This window comes from Neurospora hispaniola, assembly GCF_033458365.1.
Source record: "Neurospora hispaniola strain FGSC 10403 chromosome Unknown B0T23scaffold_10, whole genome shotgun sequence".
Lineage (NCBI taxonomy): Eukaryota > Fungi > Ascomycota > Sordariomycetes > Sordariales > Sordariaceae > Neurospora > Neurospora hispaniola.
The window spans coordinates 539,752-555,994 of NW_026944415.1; the positions used below are offsets into that span (position 1 = coordinate 539,752).

A 16,243-nucleotide genomic window follows, 5' to 3' on the forward strand; every position below is an offset into this window, starting at 1 on the left:
AAAAAGAAAAAAGTCAAAATTTGACAAACAGTACATGGCCTTCCAGCTCCAACACCACTACCCACCTCGCCACCATCGCAAATCGCTCAGCCTTTTCTTTTTTTTTTGTTTTCCAGCGGCATGAAACCGCGGTAATCTCCTCATCAGATGAGATACTTCCGTACCTGCATTTTAACCCGCAAAGGTCCAGTCCACTTCACCCTCCTGGCGCCGACCCGTCTCGCCGCCGTCTTCCATGTCAGAGACAAGGTCGAGATCGGCATCCTCCTCCTCCTCCTCTTCGCTGCTCATTCGATCAAGTTCCTTCTGCAGCAGTTCCATAAGTTTGTCCTGCGTGTTACTGAGGACTTTCTTCACTATCTGAATTGCGTTGTGGGGTCTGGTCAGTCCAGCCTTTTTCCTTGATTTTTTTAGTTGGAAGGATTTGTAACGAAACGAAAACTGTGTTTGTCAATTACCTTGTCTCTGAGCAAGTTCTTGGCTCGCATGTAATCGCAGACATGCTCAATTTGATACTCGTCCATCACTTTGGCCATCTGCGGGGAGAGCTCGCAGCCTGGGTGAGCGGGGACGGGAGGAGGGACGAGGACGGTCCCATCGGATCCGGTTATCGTTCTCGTCGTGGTGGTGGCGCCCGCGCCCGTGCCCGTGGTGGTGGTGGTGGTGGTAATCGTGAGACCTGTGGATCCCGCCGCCGCCGTGCCCGTACTACTAGTCTCGGTGACGATCTGGGGTTGCTGCTGGGCTGCTGGCGCTTCAGGTATGACCGCGGGAATATGAGGTATTTGGTCAGCGCTCGTGTCTGCTGAGGGGAGCCCGGCGTAGTATTGCGCCAGAAAGTCCTTTTCGGATTGTGGATGAGGCAGGTAAGTGCGTTTAGTCTGTCCTCGGCCTCCATAACCATGTATGCATGGCCTGTGTTGACATTGGAGTCCCTGGGTGTGGGCGTGGACGTAGGTTGGAACTGGCAGACCTCTGTTCATTCCGAATGCGTTGTCGTACATGAGCTCGGCTTGTCCGGGCGGTGCTGGAAGAGGAGTGATGCCCGCGATCATGTCATGGGGATGTTGGCCCCATTCGTATGTCAGTTGAGGAATTTGAATCATCCCGGCTCTTTCCAGAAGGAGGTCGTTTATGCTCATAATCTGAGCCACACGCGGTTGGGGAGCGGTTACAGCAGCCCGTGTTGAGCCAGCACATCTGGTCGAAGAGGCCGGCACGGGGACGAATGTGTGTGGGACCAGAGGAGCATGGTCGGACCTCTTGGATCGTTCAAATGCCCGACCATTGATAAGGACGTGCTCACGCGTGGGGCGATCCATAGAGGCTGGTGCTGCATTCAGGTCTGTTGGATGTCGTTTCTATGGCTTTGGTTCCAAAACTGTCCGTCTCTCGCCTTATGGGTACGTGATCCGGATTGGGTTGTGGCGGAAGAGAAGAACAGGTGTATGTGTAACGGTCTGAGGTCCGTTCCTATGAGGCGACGAGTCTTGAAGAGTTGACAACGAGCCTGACAAAGACTGATGATACAAGAACGTGTTGTGGAGGCGAGTATAAGGCGATTTACAACGCATTCTCGGGGGAAGTTCTGAACTTTTATCATCCTCAATCTATCTCGGTGAAGTCCTAACTCTCGATCCTCTGCACAGGGAAAATCGCTGACGGCTCTGACCAAAAGAACAAACAGCCTTTGTCACATCAGGAGATAACTCGGCAACCTACTACGACATCAGACCCTGGACAAGTGTTACCAAGAACTGCTTGGTAGGAGACATACTCCGGAATGTGATTGCGCCGTTGGCGTTGAGGCTCTGGTACGAACACCATGTCCTGGACTGCAATTGTTCCAATTTTCCCTTTCTGGTACGCAATATCTTCACTCCATGTTCTGCCATTTGCTCAAAGGTAGAGTAGGTAGGGACTCATTGGCAAGAGGCGTTTCCGTCATTCCATGGAATCCCGTTTCTGTTGGATGAGAGTCACAATGGAAAAGAGATAACATGACGCTTGAGGGATTGCAACCTCTAGCAGCGGGAAAGGTGGAGGGATCCGCGTAACGCCGCACCGAGCATCATGCGTGCTGCAATGGGAGAAGAGATGCCAAAAATAAGAAACAGAGGGTTCACTTCGGGTGTAACGTCGAGTGTTTTGTTTTGATACAGTATTCAAGGCTTCAAGCCTGGCTCCGAGCCAAGTCCCATAAAAGTATGCCGGCCCGGGGGGCCGGGGGTTGCTGACACAACGGGCCCCCACCTAGGCTTAAAGCCAGCCATAGGTCCCACCAAACCATCCGTCCACTCAATCCCCCAGCATTATGCAGCATATCGATGCCTGCATGTGCTTGGCTTGAAGCCATGCTCGAAGCCTTGGGGTTCTGCGGGCGTTGTGCCAGCGACCCTGACCAGACCGCAATTGCCTGGATTCGTCGTACAACCCGGAGGATTGGTGGACTTGTAATTTGCTGGGCTTCAAGCCCGGAAGACCGCCGGATGGTCACCTGAGTACGTAGGTCGCACCCATGATTCGCTCCGACGAAGTGATGGTATCATATATCTACCTCTACCTACTGGACGGGCGATTGGTGCTGACATCGAATACTTTTACAGTCATCGTCACCTACGCACCCAGCTCGACAGCTCAAAGCCGCGAACACCGACGCCCGGCTAGAAGGCGACAGCTGCTAGGAGGCTCGGCCAGCAGGGAACTTCGGTCATTTGCTGGCGGCGGTGGTGTGCTGATTGTGCCGCTGGTCAGCATGTCAGGCTGCTCTTCGGCAAGCTGGATGACTCTCTAAAGGTACTCACTCATTCGATGAATTTGGGCCTCGGTAATATTCGTCAATCCACCTACATAACAGAGTGCCGAACTGTAGGTGGAATGCGCCCGCGATTTCGGCTCCAGCTCCATTTGGCGACCAACGCATTCAGACCTAGTGTCGGCTACACTCCTTGTCAGTTAGGTAGAGGTATCAACTGCGGACTGACGCCTTGTCGGAAGGCAAGTAGGCTGGGCCATCAAGCGGCTCTGTTGGGCAAATGAACAGAGGCAAGACAGAAGGCTTCCTACCTCAAGCTTGGATCGTAAGTTTCCAGGATGGGGAACGGGGAAAATCATCCACTCACTGACGACGTTGGCATGGTGCCTGATTTATCTCCAATCCGCTTGATATATGAATTCTAGCCTGGCCCCCTTCTACGAGATCATGACATGAACGCAAACATCAAATTCAAACCAAGACCCAGCTCATAACTTTACAATTCCCAAATATTTACTTGAATCTTCAAGGCAAGAAGGAGACCGGGAGGTCAGTTATGATGGCGCCCACAGGTGATGAGACCTACATCTACGGCCACTTCACCGAAGATGACGGCCCGTTCATTCCCGCATTGGGAGGGTCCTCCCCGCCGCCCGCATACGATGTGGCAGTGGCTGAGAGAGTTCGTCGACCTTCAGCTTCCCATCGTCTGAATCAGAATCCTCAAACTTTTCCTGCTTTTCCAACGCCTCAGTATGAGACTCGAGATCAGAGAAACCTTAGCTCCGTTTCTCCCAATTTCGCCCACGGCGGATATGCGGCCGTGATGCCTGGGAGTGGAATGGCTGAGATGGCTGGTGGACAGGGTCTAGTCTACCACCGCGTCATTCAGAGGCCAAGCCCCCCGCCATCACATCATTCAGCACAGTCAGTTCAGGTCAGCCACAATCCGAGCACTCTTTCATCGCCCATTCTTAATTCGCCCGCTCAACAATCGACAAAATCTACAGCACCCGCGAATCCCAATGATACATGGACTCCGGAGCAGAATCGATTCATCCTCCGGCTCGACAAAGTCGAAGGAAAATCCCTTCAGGAAATCTCCATTGCTCTCGAGCATGTGTTCCACGTGGAGAGAGATGCCGACACGATTGCGAGACAATTGGCCTTTTTGCGGGCAAGAGGTAAAGCGTGGAGTGACGACGTGAGTGTTTTTTTTTTTTTTTTCTCCACTGCATACGGAGAGACTTAGTCAGTTAGTCATGCTGGAGCTGGTGGTCAAGGTGCTAACAACCACAGCAACTCAAACAAGCAATAGAAAAGACTATGCAACAACAACTCAACCGAATAATGCTTCAAGAACAGCTGTCTGTTACAGAAAATTTGGGCAGCATTCAACAACCTGACAGCACTACAACCTCCACCGACACCCCCACTGCAATGAATGACGAGCAACTAGCTGATGTTGGGTTCGCTGTGCGTCTGGAGCTGGAGCAGAGGCTAAGGGGCAGTTTGGTCAGTGATTTGAAGCAGAGAATGTTCAGTGAGCAGAGGGAGAGGAATGCCGAGTATACCGCTATGATGACGATGGATCTTGGGAAGGACTCGGTTGAGGATTATGAGATTGTTTGAGGTTGTGACCGGGGGTTCAATCTCCTTTTTTTTTTCGTGTTCCGACTCGATTCCTTTCTTACCCTCGCTTTCTTGTCTGAATGGCTCTTTCTTTTCTACACCTTGTAGTTTTGCTGTGTTTTCTTTTCATGTTAGTTGGACAGTCCATATTCGGTCTTTTGGTTCTCGCGCTTTAGTCTAGGGTACATGATCGGTCTGGGCACTGGGCATCGATGGTTATTGGGAGGCTTGGCAGGCGGTTTTTTTTTTGGGAAGACAGGGGCATAGGGCATGGCATTGAGTAAGCTTCAACATAGCACACAAGTACCAAGGTAGATATGTACGGGACTCCGTTAGAAAGACAGAAATACATCACGATCGATCGATCAAACACCATCTCCTTTGGCTCTGATGTGGAACCTATAAGGCTGTGCTGTCAGTATGTTCCATGGGTGCAAAGCAGCAAGCCACACAATTGGACATAAGACTGGTTGGTCTGCTACTTTGGTTCTTCCGACGGGTCAAAACAAGGGTAGAACAAGGCCAACCCAGAGACTTGATTGGCATCAGGTAGGTAGAGAATCATTCCCGTCGTGGTTCGACGAATGACTTGGGGCTATCAACACCACAGAAGCACTTCTCCGTCCTCTTCAGAACGTATGATACCTACTAAGAAACAAACCAGGGCTGGATTGTACATGATGAATTATTGGGTGGTCCCCCTGACGCCTTGTGCTGACGTGTATGCATGTTCGCTGTGCACGATATCATGGGCCAGACAGCTGCGTCTGGCCCCGGAGCTTGCCAGGACGGGACGTGGCATCCATTGGACGTCACATGAAAAAACGTAGGTCATCGCGATGAGTGCCGTGGTTGTTGTTGGCAATTGATTGACCCTGGCAGGTGTCAAGTGTGCATGCGTGCTGCACTTTGAAGGAGGTGTTACCGTACTGCTAAGGTAACGGCGCTGTACTACCCTGGTTTAGGGGAGTGCACTAACACTTATTCAAATGCAGTGGCCCCACACCGCATTTCCCTGGATTTGTTAGACGCTTGTAGTGTCCACGTACAAATTTGATTTGTTACCTTTGGTGTACTGAATGGATCCACTTTCAACGTCCTCCGTTTTCTCAGACACTCCCTCCTGACACACCTTGGCCGGTGGCAAAGAGAAAGCATACTATTATTTTGATCGCTCGGCACCATTTCAACACGCTAGCGTCTGTTATTGCTAACAGGTCTCTTCGCGGGGTAGGCTTGGGAAAATCCCGGTTCCCACGCTGTGGCGAGCGAGAGTTATCCGGTTGGCTGAGAGGCTGTACGGCTGGTTCGCAGATGGCGCGTCCATTGACACTACTTCACACGTGTAGTCAGTCTGGGATCCGTCCGAAGAGAGCGGGCGGGGGAAAAAGTGCACATTGCCTCTCTGAGCTACGTTGAGTAAGTACCGACTACCATACCTGTTCTAAATCGCATATCTAGAACCCAGGATAAGGCGAACAGAATGAACGACAGGGAATAAGCTTCACTCAGCCACAATAAAGCAGAGAAAGTATCATTGGCCGGTTAGAACTGGGCATGATTTTTTTCGGCTCGGTGAACCAAAAGCACGACTTGGACCACCAAGCCGACGACGAAAGCAACCATCAACAACAACAAATACATACCACCACGGTAATCACGGAAACCAGCGCCGGGAGAACCCAGCGGCGCAGCGAACCTGTCCTTTCGCAGCACCTCGGAAAGATGGTACTCGCTGACAAGCAATCTTCACAAACGCAGACCCTGAGTCGGCTATCAGTCAAGCCGGTGACACAGCTAGGTAGGTGTTCGCCCCTCCCTGTCCACACCTCAAGACCCCATTCTCTGCCAGTTGGATGGACCCAGCGTCTCCTCATCACATGCAGCATATCGCAAACAGTGCGCTATCCATGTTCCTACGCTGCAGATATACAAACTACAAACTGGCAGACTTGGAGCTTTCAATTCCCGGTGTGATAGGAGTAACCAACACAATGAAAGGCCAGACGCCCTCACTCGGCGAAGATGACTTGATACAACTTTCAATTGCCAACTCACACTTCGAGGCCTCAAGTCAACATCAGACTATCTTGTCAATTACCCGCTTCCTTCCTAGCCAACCCGTTCAACGAGATCAATAGTCCCCACAATCGGCCTTCGGTGCTTGTGAACACACACGAGGCATTCTGGAATTACGTGTCGCCCCTGGTTCTCCGTACACCTTTCCCCTCGTCTTCTTGAGCCACGTTATGTAAGAAACCTCCATGCGGTGAGATAAGAGCTAATCGATAATGCACAATGACGGATGGGCGGGAATAGCTCACGAGAAAAGAGATGGGCAAGGGTTGGCAACACTCAATCATCTTAAACTGGATGGGTACCCCGCAAGGCAGATTAGAGTCCCAAATCGAAACATACTACCTCTCCGCCCGGCGCCCGAAAGATGAAAGTCAGGTACCGGACCCCCGAACTATCCTTTTCACTTCTCACCCACATGCCATTTGTCTTTCCCCTGATTTAGCACCGCACATGAGTTCGTGTAACACTGACCTCATTTTTCATTTGTCCACTTTAGATCGGGTATTCGATAACGAACGAGACTCGCAACGACAGTACCGGAATCCAGATGTCATAAGTTGCGTTCTACCTCGTAAAAAGTAGACAGTGGAGTCTTTTGGCTTGATGCCGGCACATTGCCTGCTCATGAGCGGTGTGTAGTTCCTAGAGGTAGGTTTTGCATCAACGGGCCGGCTACTACAAGTGCAGCAGAAAGATCAAATCGGCCATATAAAAGGGCATTCCCAAACTCTCATCTCCCGGATCTTCTGTTCTCCTCCGTCCAATTTCTTCTCATCAGAACATTGCGAGGTCCCTTCCCACGCACACGCTTCAGGAGCTTGTTTTGATTCGTGGCCTACCTCGCATTCTTTTCGCTTATTCTCATCGGCCCTGTTCATATTCTATCTCCACTTGAACGCTTTCTTCAACTTTGCTGCACAACTGGGTTTCAGGAGGCGTCCCAACCAAGTGGCATTTGCACCTGCGGTGTCAACCTCACCCGCTATCTCGTGCACTTTGATCTTTCAACTTTTCAGGAACCAAACAGCTTCAAGTGTCACTCACTCCAACCTTGTGTCGAATTACCATAACAGCCGCTCATCATATCTCTTCATGCTTTCATACCTTTCTTTTTGGGCACTCAGAAACATCCCTTAGCCCATCTTTTGCATTGAAGCAAAGGTCCCACGAAGGCCATTCGTTCACTAGCAAAACTCTATTCACTTCATTATCTCCCAGCCAATACGGAGCAGCAATGTCGCCTAGCCAGTCCCAGAGTGAGGTACAGGATGACCAAGATGAAAGTGCCCCCGAGCCCCAACAACCACGGACAAGCGCACCTTCACACTACCAGGCCGTATCCTCCTTTGCTGGTACCATGCCAAACGCCTTCGACTGGCAACAACGACAAATTGGGAGCGCACAATCCGGTGCCATGGGCCAGTTCACTTCTCCGTATAATCCAACCTTGGAGGCATCTGGATTTGAAGAACATCTCAACATGACTCGTCCCCCGATCACTTCGCCCTATACAGCACAAGTCCAACCCGCCTACGCGCCTCCTGTCATGCAGCATCCCGCCTTCCAGGCACAGGCTGTATTCGGGATGCCTGCAGGTACACATGCAGCACAAGCATCTCACTCTCCCCTGCACTATCAGTCTGGGGTCGACTCTTCGCTGCAGCAGGTCCACCACAACGTCTTCTCACCCAATCAATCCATACCCGGTATGACAGCCACTGGGTTCCAAGCCAACAATAACAGTCACAACTTTATGGACCACAACCACTTCATTGTCCCGCCGATGGGGCCATCCATGCCCAATTCCTATCCAGAAGTCCCACAGCCCAACGACGCGGCACTGCCAGCAAACACAAACAGCTGGACAACAGCACAAGACAATCTGGTTCGTCGCCTCAAACACGAGAAGAAGAAGGTGGCGCAAATCAAGGAGGAGCTGAAAAGGGAGTTCGGCGTGGTGAGATCGGGAAACGCCATTTCGAAGCGGTGGAAGCAGATCATGAAGAAGGATAGCGAGGAGGTAAGTTCACTTTTCTACTTTCTCTCACTCTTTCCCTTTCTCTCTTTCCCTCTCTCTTACCCTCCAGCTCTCTTTCACTCTCTCTGTAACCCTCCTTCACTATTATCACGCACTGATATCCAGGTACCTTGCCATCAATTCTTCCCCCCTTCCCCCCCCCCCCCCCCCTTTTCCCGACCCAAGTTTAGTATCTAACATCCGAACCACGGGAGCAGGAATCGAAGGCCTTAATACAAAACGTCTTACCGCCCCCGACTCAACTCCAAATGCTTCACACCGGGCTACTAAATGCCATCCCCGAGTACGCCAGCGCGCAGCACGATCCGCAGACGGCCTTGCTCATCAGCGAGATCCAAGAGGACTTCCAAAAGGGGTTCACCAAGCTGGTTGAGATGTGCGTGTTGAAGGTGCAGAAAGTGTTGAGGCATGGGGGGGCGAATCTCTGATTTTTGCCTACCTATCACCTTACCTAATGCTGTCTGCTCATATGCACTGACTGCGCAGGTTTGGAGGTACTTACAGTACGCTGATCTGGACATGGATGATGGAAGTAATCGAGTGGCCTGTACCGCGCGTCGATAGTGTAGAGGTGTTTGAGTCTATACACACCGGGGCTTGTTGTGTTTATGGGAGGTTCTCGCTGTTTACACAGTCGGGGATGCCTAGAGGTCTAAACGAAACGAAACGAATCGAAGCGAATGTATACGGTAACGATCCTTTGTCTTTCTCAGGCTTTTTCCTTCTTCATCATCCATCTCTCTTCAACGGAATCTCTTTTTTTTTCCCCTAAGTTGGTAGAGGTGCTTCAGTTATATCTCTTTCCTTTCTCACATCACTACTATCTTCGAGCAATCGAGCATTCCATAGATTAGGTATCATCCCTCTTCTTCTATAGTCAGGAAAGCCACGATACCTATCATGATATAAATACCTAGCTCGCAGTTCTCGCTGCCGTAACAAATTTGACAGATAGTCCACAGGAGAAAGAGTATGGTGGCGGCTGGATGGAGGGCAGAGATCATACTACCTCTAGGCACACGCCAGGGTAGAGGTACAGTGACCACAGAAGAACAGACAGCAGTGTCTTCCACTTACATGCAGTATGTTCTTTGGCTCCGTGGTGGATAGGTGCACAAGAGCCAAGCCCTCCGAGGCTCCGACGGTTATCGATGTCCTCTCAAATGGGACCAGGGCCGCATTCTGCTCCATAGAGGTATATGCTGTTGACTTGGCGTCAACGAGTTAACATGCTAAACTCGGTGTATATACCTAACTGAAAAAACGTGCCGTGTTTCGCACACGAATGACATCCACCAAGATACCCGTATCTGAGCGCCACGTTGAACATGTGTTTCAACAATATCAGGAGTCGCTGGGCCACGAAGGGCCACTCCGGTAAACCAGTGTCAACGTGTAAGAACATACCAAACTCCAAGGTGGGAGTAAGGAAGGGACCAGGGAATAATGCCGAACCACCGTCTATTGATGAGGTAATGTGCCCGCTTAGGTTCGCGAATAGGTAGGTACTTAGCCACGCTTTCATTAGTGCGTATGACGAGCTATTCTGCTGAACTGGAAAGGATCATGAACTGATAGGAAAAAAAGAGTCCGGTGGAGGATTGATTGATGACTTGTAGATGAGCAGCAAGTAAGAAAGGTTGGTATTTACCTTCTGGTCTCAAGTTGGATGATTGTTCTTCGTGGAGAAATTTGTTCCCAGTCACGTATGTGGTTCATCGTTGTGTGAGACGCACTAGGGTTGATGTCTCGAGGACAACTAGCTGACCTGTATCGAACTGACAGACTTACCAGAGAAGTGCAACTCGCACAGAGCCACAAGCCCCGATGTTGCAATCCTTTCACATGCTGTTGTCATTCTCAAGTCTGTGCTCTCAATCTCTTTGGCAACCTCGGCGTTTGAGGTGCTTCAGGATCACACTTTTGACATTGCTCGCCTGCCTTTCTCCGGTTGTATTGCAGATGAGTCGGGATCGTAGCATTGAGACTTCAATACCATCGACAAGCTAGACTGTTCTGGTGGTCCAGGTACCGGTCCAACCGCAACCCACTAGTGCTACACAAACAACCACACAGGTTTCTCCACAGCTGTTAGCCAGTCAGGATGGCAGAAGAATAAATAGAGAACTTGCGAATATTAACAGTGAGTGATAGGGGCTTGACAGCGGTTCTGACAGGTGATCGTCGTCACTTAGCTGCTAGACCACGAGCCCAGGGTACGTGGTTCTTGCAGAGATTTATAGAGTGGACGGCAGGCTGAACTTGACCCCGTCTCAAGGATTTCCTATCCCCTGCTGCTGACATTCGTTTTGACGCCTCAATAGAAATACTGATTACAGAAGAGTTACCTCACATAATGACATAAAGCAAGGATGAAAAGAATGATGGTAGAAACGGGGTAGTGTTGCATTCATTTCCGCGGGCAAACCCATTTGTGTTGGAATTGGATCCAGGTACTCTCCCTGTGCCTACTGAGAAAGGCAGCTCGAGGGATGAGAGCGGACACTCTTCACCAATATCACACACCAACTCCGAGTTTGATGTAACCTCCTTATTCCCATTGTGGTGCACATGGCCCCCAGTGTCCCCGAACACGGACGCAATGCCACAATGGCTGACGTTGAACAGAAGATCCGACCCACTTGGATCTCCATCGATGTCACCCCCTGGTTTTTGCGGGGAGTCTAGGATAGGTAAGTAAGCGAGGAAGCATTGCATAATGACAAGAGAGAGAATCCGGAATACATAAAGGCGCCCAAAATACCGTGCAAACCCTTCCATTTCAGGTATGTAGTAACCTAACCTGCGAACCTACATTCCCACATCAACCTTACCAATTTCTCTTTGCGCATCGAAGGATTGATGAGCCAGCAATGAACCGCGGGGAAAGTGAAGGGATAGTCCCGTCTATAGTGCAACGGCAAGGGGCGGGTAAGCCCGCCGGCCCACCAATCATGATCGACTCGGTCAACATCATGCTCAACACTTGTCAGTTCTGCGCTGCCTTTCAGGGGAACTATGTTGATGAGGAAGAAAGATCTGCATCGTGAACGAAACGCCTCCTTCATCCGTCGGAGGGTGAGAGCCTCTCGTGAGTGATACGATTGGTGTTACTGCCCAAAAAGATCAGCGGTAATGGCCAAGCAACCTTACACCGACACTGTGTGTACGGGCCGCACATTGCTGGCATCCGACGTCGTGAGGAAGTCAGAAGTTGAGGCTGGGGGAAACCGAGGCCGATCGTGTTTTGCCATGTGTGATTCGGTGCTTCGTTACCCATGTTGTTGTGTCTCCGAGTTGTGGTTGTTGGACGAAGGGTCAGGAATTGGACGGAAAAGGTATAAAGAGACCTTCTCATCCGCCTTTATCAACGGCTTTTCTTGTCTCGTCATCAGCATTAACAGCCTCTTCAATTCTAGAACTTCCAACACTTCCAATCAACACCCCAAACAACCCCTCAACAACCTTCAAAATGAAGTTCACCACCATCGCCCTCACTCTCTTCAGCGCCATCGCCATGGCCCAGGACTGCCCTCAGGCCACTCTCATGCCCGCGTGCGCTGTACGTTCTCCCCTCTGATACCTTGAATTCTCGAGGTTTGTGTCAGCCATTGACTCACAGTTTCACAGGCCCCCTGCGTCAGTTCTGCTGCCTCCGCCGTCGGCTGCAATGGAGCTGATTACGCCTGCCAATGCTCCAAATCTTCTCAGATCGTGGCTTCCGCTCAAGGTTGCGTTCTCGGAGGCTGCGGCATTGAGGCCGCCCCCACCGTCATCAGCGCCGCTTCTGCCATCTGCAGTGCTTGCGCTTAAGCGGTGTCCTGTCAGTGTCGACAACGAAACGACGAAACGACTTGTTCTCGCGATAATGAACGATATCATGAGTGCATGATTGGGCTGTGTTGCTTTTGTCCTCTTTGACTGGTTGGTTTGGTTGGACTGGCTGAGTCGGAAGGGATGGTTGTCTGTTTGGCTTTGATCCGTATCATTGGTTCTTCTTCGGAAACAAAATAGATAACTGCAGTCTCAAATCCAGTTCCGTGTTGTTGTTGCCAGTGATACCTGTGACAGATCTGCAAGAAAGGGCCCGACAGTCGGTAAAGGTAAATACGGGAGATTGAGTGTCAGATAGAAAGTTAAGTTCGTGATATTGCTATGCAATATTGCAAGGCGAGAAGGTTAGAAATGATAAGGTGAGGAACGAAAGGTAGCAGGGTGAGAACAAAATGAGAAGAGGGTGAGAAATGTTTCTCGGATTCTTGGTGGGACCAGAGGTCATCGCATGGGGCTCTGTTCATCAGTTGAAAGAGGTAGACACTATAGAGGATATCAATGTCGAGGCAGTGGGGTAGTATCCTGTTGTAAGTTGAAGGGCGCAAGGGATAGCATCAAGCAGTACTTGATTGAACAATTGGGAGAGGCCGTCCTCCTGTCAACTCCAGATCTTGTACCAAGACGTTGAGTAAGTCTTGTTGGATGACGGGGTGAGTGTTGTTGTTCGACGATGGAAGTCGAGGACGAGAAGTTCCACTTGTCGCCGAGGCCCAAGATCACAAATGGTGTGTGCTTTGTGTGACACGTGATTTGGCATTGATCTCTCTAGTGCACAGACCACCTCCAGCTGTGCTGTCATGTCTGATGGTCCAAGCTGCAGCGCGTTTGTGACGCGGTGATTTTCAGAAGGGTTCCCGTCAATTCCAAAACCATCGATCGATCCAACAACACCAACACCACCACCGACATCATCCACATCGCCAACCACTCTTTCACACCGTAATACCGTTTCTTTCCACGACGCCATAATACCCAATTGATAAGGCCATGATAACGACATTACAATAGCGTGTCCATCTTTTTTCTGTTGATTCTTCTTTGCGAACTTCTCGACTCTCGACGATGCAGTCGACCACTCCTAGAACACGGCGCACGCCGCAAAGTACACAGTTCACGTGCGCACAGTCCTTCACTACCGCCGTACCAACATGAAAGAAACGCAAAGCTGACTTTGGTCCATCAGATACCCCCTTAAGAGCCGAGTGTACGACATCAAGACATACCCCGTCCAGACTGCCCAGGGCTCCACTGTCCTGATCTACGGCCACGAAAATGGCGTTGCTCTGATTTGGCGAGGCGGTCGCAAACTCAAGATATCAAAAGAAGCAGCAGGCGCGGCACAAAATGGGGGGAAGCCGGAAGACGCCGTTATGATTATTGACTCGGACGATGAGACTCCGGCCATTCCATCGACACCCTTCGTGGACAAGCCCGAGTTCGACGACACCGTTACTACCGATGCTTCCTCGCTCGCCGACATTGTCCAGACTCTCGACCTGGCATTTGGCACAGCCGTCCACCACATCGCTGTATTGCCCATGTCCACCTGCACCGCCCAAGACGAAGCCTGGAACGGAGCGCAGATCCTGAAAGAGAAACTCGTCTTTGCCGTCACATGCGCCAACGGCGACGTCTTTGTCGTGACACTACCACTGACACCTCCATCAAACGAGAGCAAGGCGCGGCCGGCGCTGAAGAACAACCTGCTCGCTGGAAATGCGGGCAAGGGTGCATGGGGGGAGACTCTGACATTGCTAGCAGGCCAGCGCAAACCTTCGGAAGGAGTTGCCATTACGCTCGTGAAGGAGCAGCCAGGGTTGGAGTCATCACAGGGCCGTAAGGGGTCTGTAACCCGTGTCGTTGTTGCAGCACACACGCGCGAGGCGAGCGGAACCCTTCGCTTCTGGGATGTTCCCTTGGACGCAACGCCCGGCACGACTGCTCGTGTCGAACCGTTCCAGACTGAGTACCTCCCGTCACCACTCGGCGGCATCTCGTTCAACCCGCTGCACGTCACGCAGCTTCTGGTTGTTGATCCAGCGCATGCGGTGCGAATCTACGATTACTCCATCCCATCTCTACCTTCGGACGATACCTCAGAGGGCCCATTCCCTACCCAGGGCTCATGGCTAATCTCCCTCTACCAACCATTCGCTCGCGGGACGGGCATGTCCACGTCTCGCAAACCCGTCGTCGGCGCCGAGTGGATGGCCCACGGCCGGGCGATCCTCGTGCTGCTGGCCGATGGTCAATGGGGTATCTGGGACATTGACAACGCCAAGCCGACCACTGCCTCCTCGGCCGGTCTCTTTACCAAGGCCAGCTCTGGCCTCCGCGGGTCAGCACTCACCCAATTCAGCGTGTCGGGCTACCTAGAGGGAACCGCTACCGGTGGGCAGCCCCAGCGCAATCTTCCCACCACAACACAGAAATCCGCACCCCTCATCGTCCCCTCGGCGGTTTCCGCCAGCGCCAGCGCCCCCGAAAAGCTCGCCACCGTCAGAGGCGGCGTCTATGTCTCCCAACTTCCCCTCCCCCGCAACGGCCTAGGCGAAGAGTCTGCAATCCTGTGGCTTTCCAACACCGGCGCCGATCACATTAACCCTATCCTCTGCACCATTGCCATCCTCTCCCGGTTCTGGGACGCCCAGCTTCAGCGAACTGGAGGCAGCCTTTGGACCAGCAGCACCCAACCGGCCGCGCGAATGCTCCGCCTCACCGACCTCAACGCCGGCTTACTAGGCGAGCGCCTCACATCAGCCACCGCTATCCCCCGCTCGACCGGATCTCTCACCGAGTCAACAGAAGGGAAGCAGCTCCCTATCGAGACCATCGTGCTAGGCGAAAGTAGGATGGTAGTCATCCACGAAAACGAAGATGCGTTCGATCAAGCTGCCGCAGCAGCAGCAGCCGCCGCCGCCGGTCCTTTCTCATCCACCGAACGCCGTCTGATACCCCTACCTGCCCGTAAGAAAGCCAGGCTGGATCTGACAAGCGGCACCGCCAAGGCGATCATCGCCTTCCCGAAGCCTGAACAACCCAGCTCCAGGGCGTTCAACCTCAGCTTGGCCCGTCCTGAAAACGGAGAGAAACTGCTCAGACCCAAACTGCTGGAGGCAGCAGCCAAATCCCCGAGCGCAAGCTTCGACGGCGCGGCATCAACACAAGAGATTGACGAGGGAGGGGTTGCCCCCGATAGCCAAGACACTGTTGCGTTTAGTGCCTATGGAGGAGGAAAGAGCCAGAGCCAGGGCCGTGATCCGGGCTTGTTGTTCATCAACGATTTGAACTTCGCTGCGGACGTGGAGGATGACAAGTCGGAGGCGGAGGGAAGAGATATCGAGGCCGAGTTAATGGATATCATGGAGATTGATAGAGAGTTGGAGGAGATGGAGAGTCAGAGGGGTAAGCAGGGGACTAAGAGGGTGTTTTTTGAGGAGGGCTGAACGTTTACGGGCTTGACATGGCGACAACACATCTACGAGACGGACGCGATAACACCGACCTGAAGACGTCGCACATCCGAATGACACCACCGGCGTAGTAATCTACTCCAGCACCCCGGTTTTGCCCTACGATGAGAAACAGCACCGACGACAAGCAGTGCCGAGTATTTGTCTACCCACCTACCGACGGATGAGAATATGTGGAGGGGAGGAATTATGCAAAGTTGTCTACAGATACCCGACAATGCTAACTTTTCCCATAAACGAGAAGGACATTTTCTGCTGTGGGCATGCATAAGATGCCCTTGAATGAGAACGAAAGACAATCACCAGCATCGTCTCTTCAGCCAGACAGGGACTGTTTGCATCTCTGCTATCAACTTTCACTTGTCCTCTTCGTTTCGCTTGACCCCTCACCCTTGATTCTCTCACATCTAGTTCTATGCCTTGAGTTACCAG

General features: G+C 51.9%; 4 protein-coding genes across 4 annotated transcripts; all 4 read left to right on the forward strand.

Moving 5' to 3' along the window:
• Positions 1–902: 902 nt before the first annotated feature.
• On the forward strand, positions 903–4,387 carry B0T23DRAFT_408362 (uncharacterized protein; the record flags this gene model as incomplete). The annotated part of the gene is made up of 7 exons (XM_062839287.1): positions 903–1,079; positions 1,734–1,863; positions 2,406–2,501; positions 2,607–2,729; positions 3,006–3,080; positions 3,286–3,959; positions 4,121–4,387. 7 exons carry the CDS (start codon positions 903–905, stop codon positions 4,385–4,387), a joined length of 1,542 nt encoding a protein of 513 aa, XP_062688172.1.
• Positions 4,388–7,396: 3,009 nt separating this feature from the next.
• B0T23DRAFT_44517 (uncharacterized protein) lies at positions 7,397–9,058 on the forward strand. Its single transcript, XM_062840916.1, has 2 exons — positions 7,397–8,609; positions 8,702–9,058. The coding sequence occupies exons 1-2, from the start codon at positions 7,701–7,703 to the stop codon at positions 8,930–8,932; spliced, it is 1,140 nt and encodes a 379-aa protein (XP_062688173.1). The 5' UTR covers positions 7,397–7,700; the 3' UTR covers positions 8,933–9,058.
• A 2,918-nt stretch (positions 9,059–11,976) lies between these two features.
• Positions 11,977–12,317, forward strand: B0T23DRAFT_432870 (uncharacterized protein; the record flags this gene model as incomplete). The annotated part of the gene is made up of 2 exons (XM_062840400.1): positions 11,977–12,066; positions 12,135–12,317. 2 exons carry the CDS (start codon positions 11,977–11,979, stop codon positions 12,315–12,317), a joined length of 273 nt encoding a protein of 90 aa, XP_062688174.1.
• A 1,083-nt stretch (positions 12,318–13,400) lies between these two features.
• On the forward strand, positions 13,401–15,784 carry B0T23DRAFT_432871 (uncharacterized protein; the record flags this gene model as incomplete). Its single annotated transcript, XM_062840401.1, has 2 exons — positions 13,401–13,453; positions 13,522–15,784. 2 exons carry the CDS (start codon positions 13,401–13,403, stop codon positions 15,782–15,784), a joined length of 2,316 nt encoding a protein of 771 aa, XP_062688175.1.
• Positions 15,785–16,243: the final 459 nt, after the last annotated feature.

Coding starts and splice junctions, on each gene's coding strand:
- B0T23DRAFT_44517 (XM_062840916.1), top strand. CDS start 7,701: ATGTCGCCTAGCCAGTCCCAGAGTGAGGTACAGGATGACCAAGATGAA. Junction 8,610..8,701: donor TATCACGCACTGATATCCAG/GTACCTTGCCAT, acceptor CCACGGGAGCAG/GAATCGAAGGCCTTAATACA.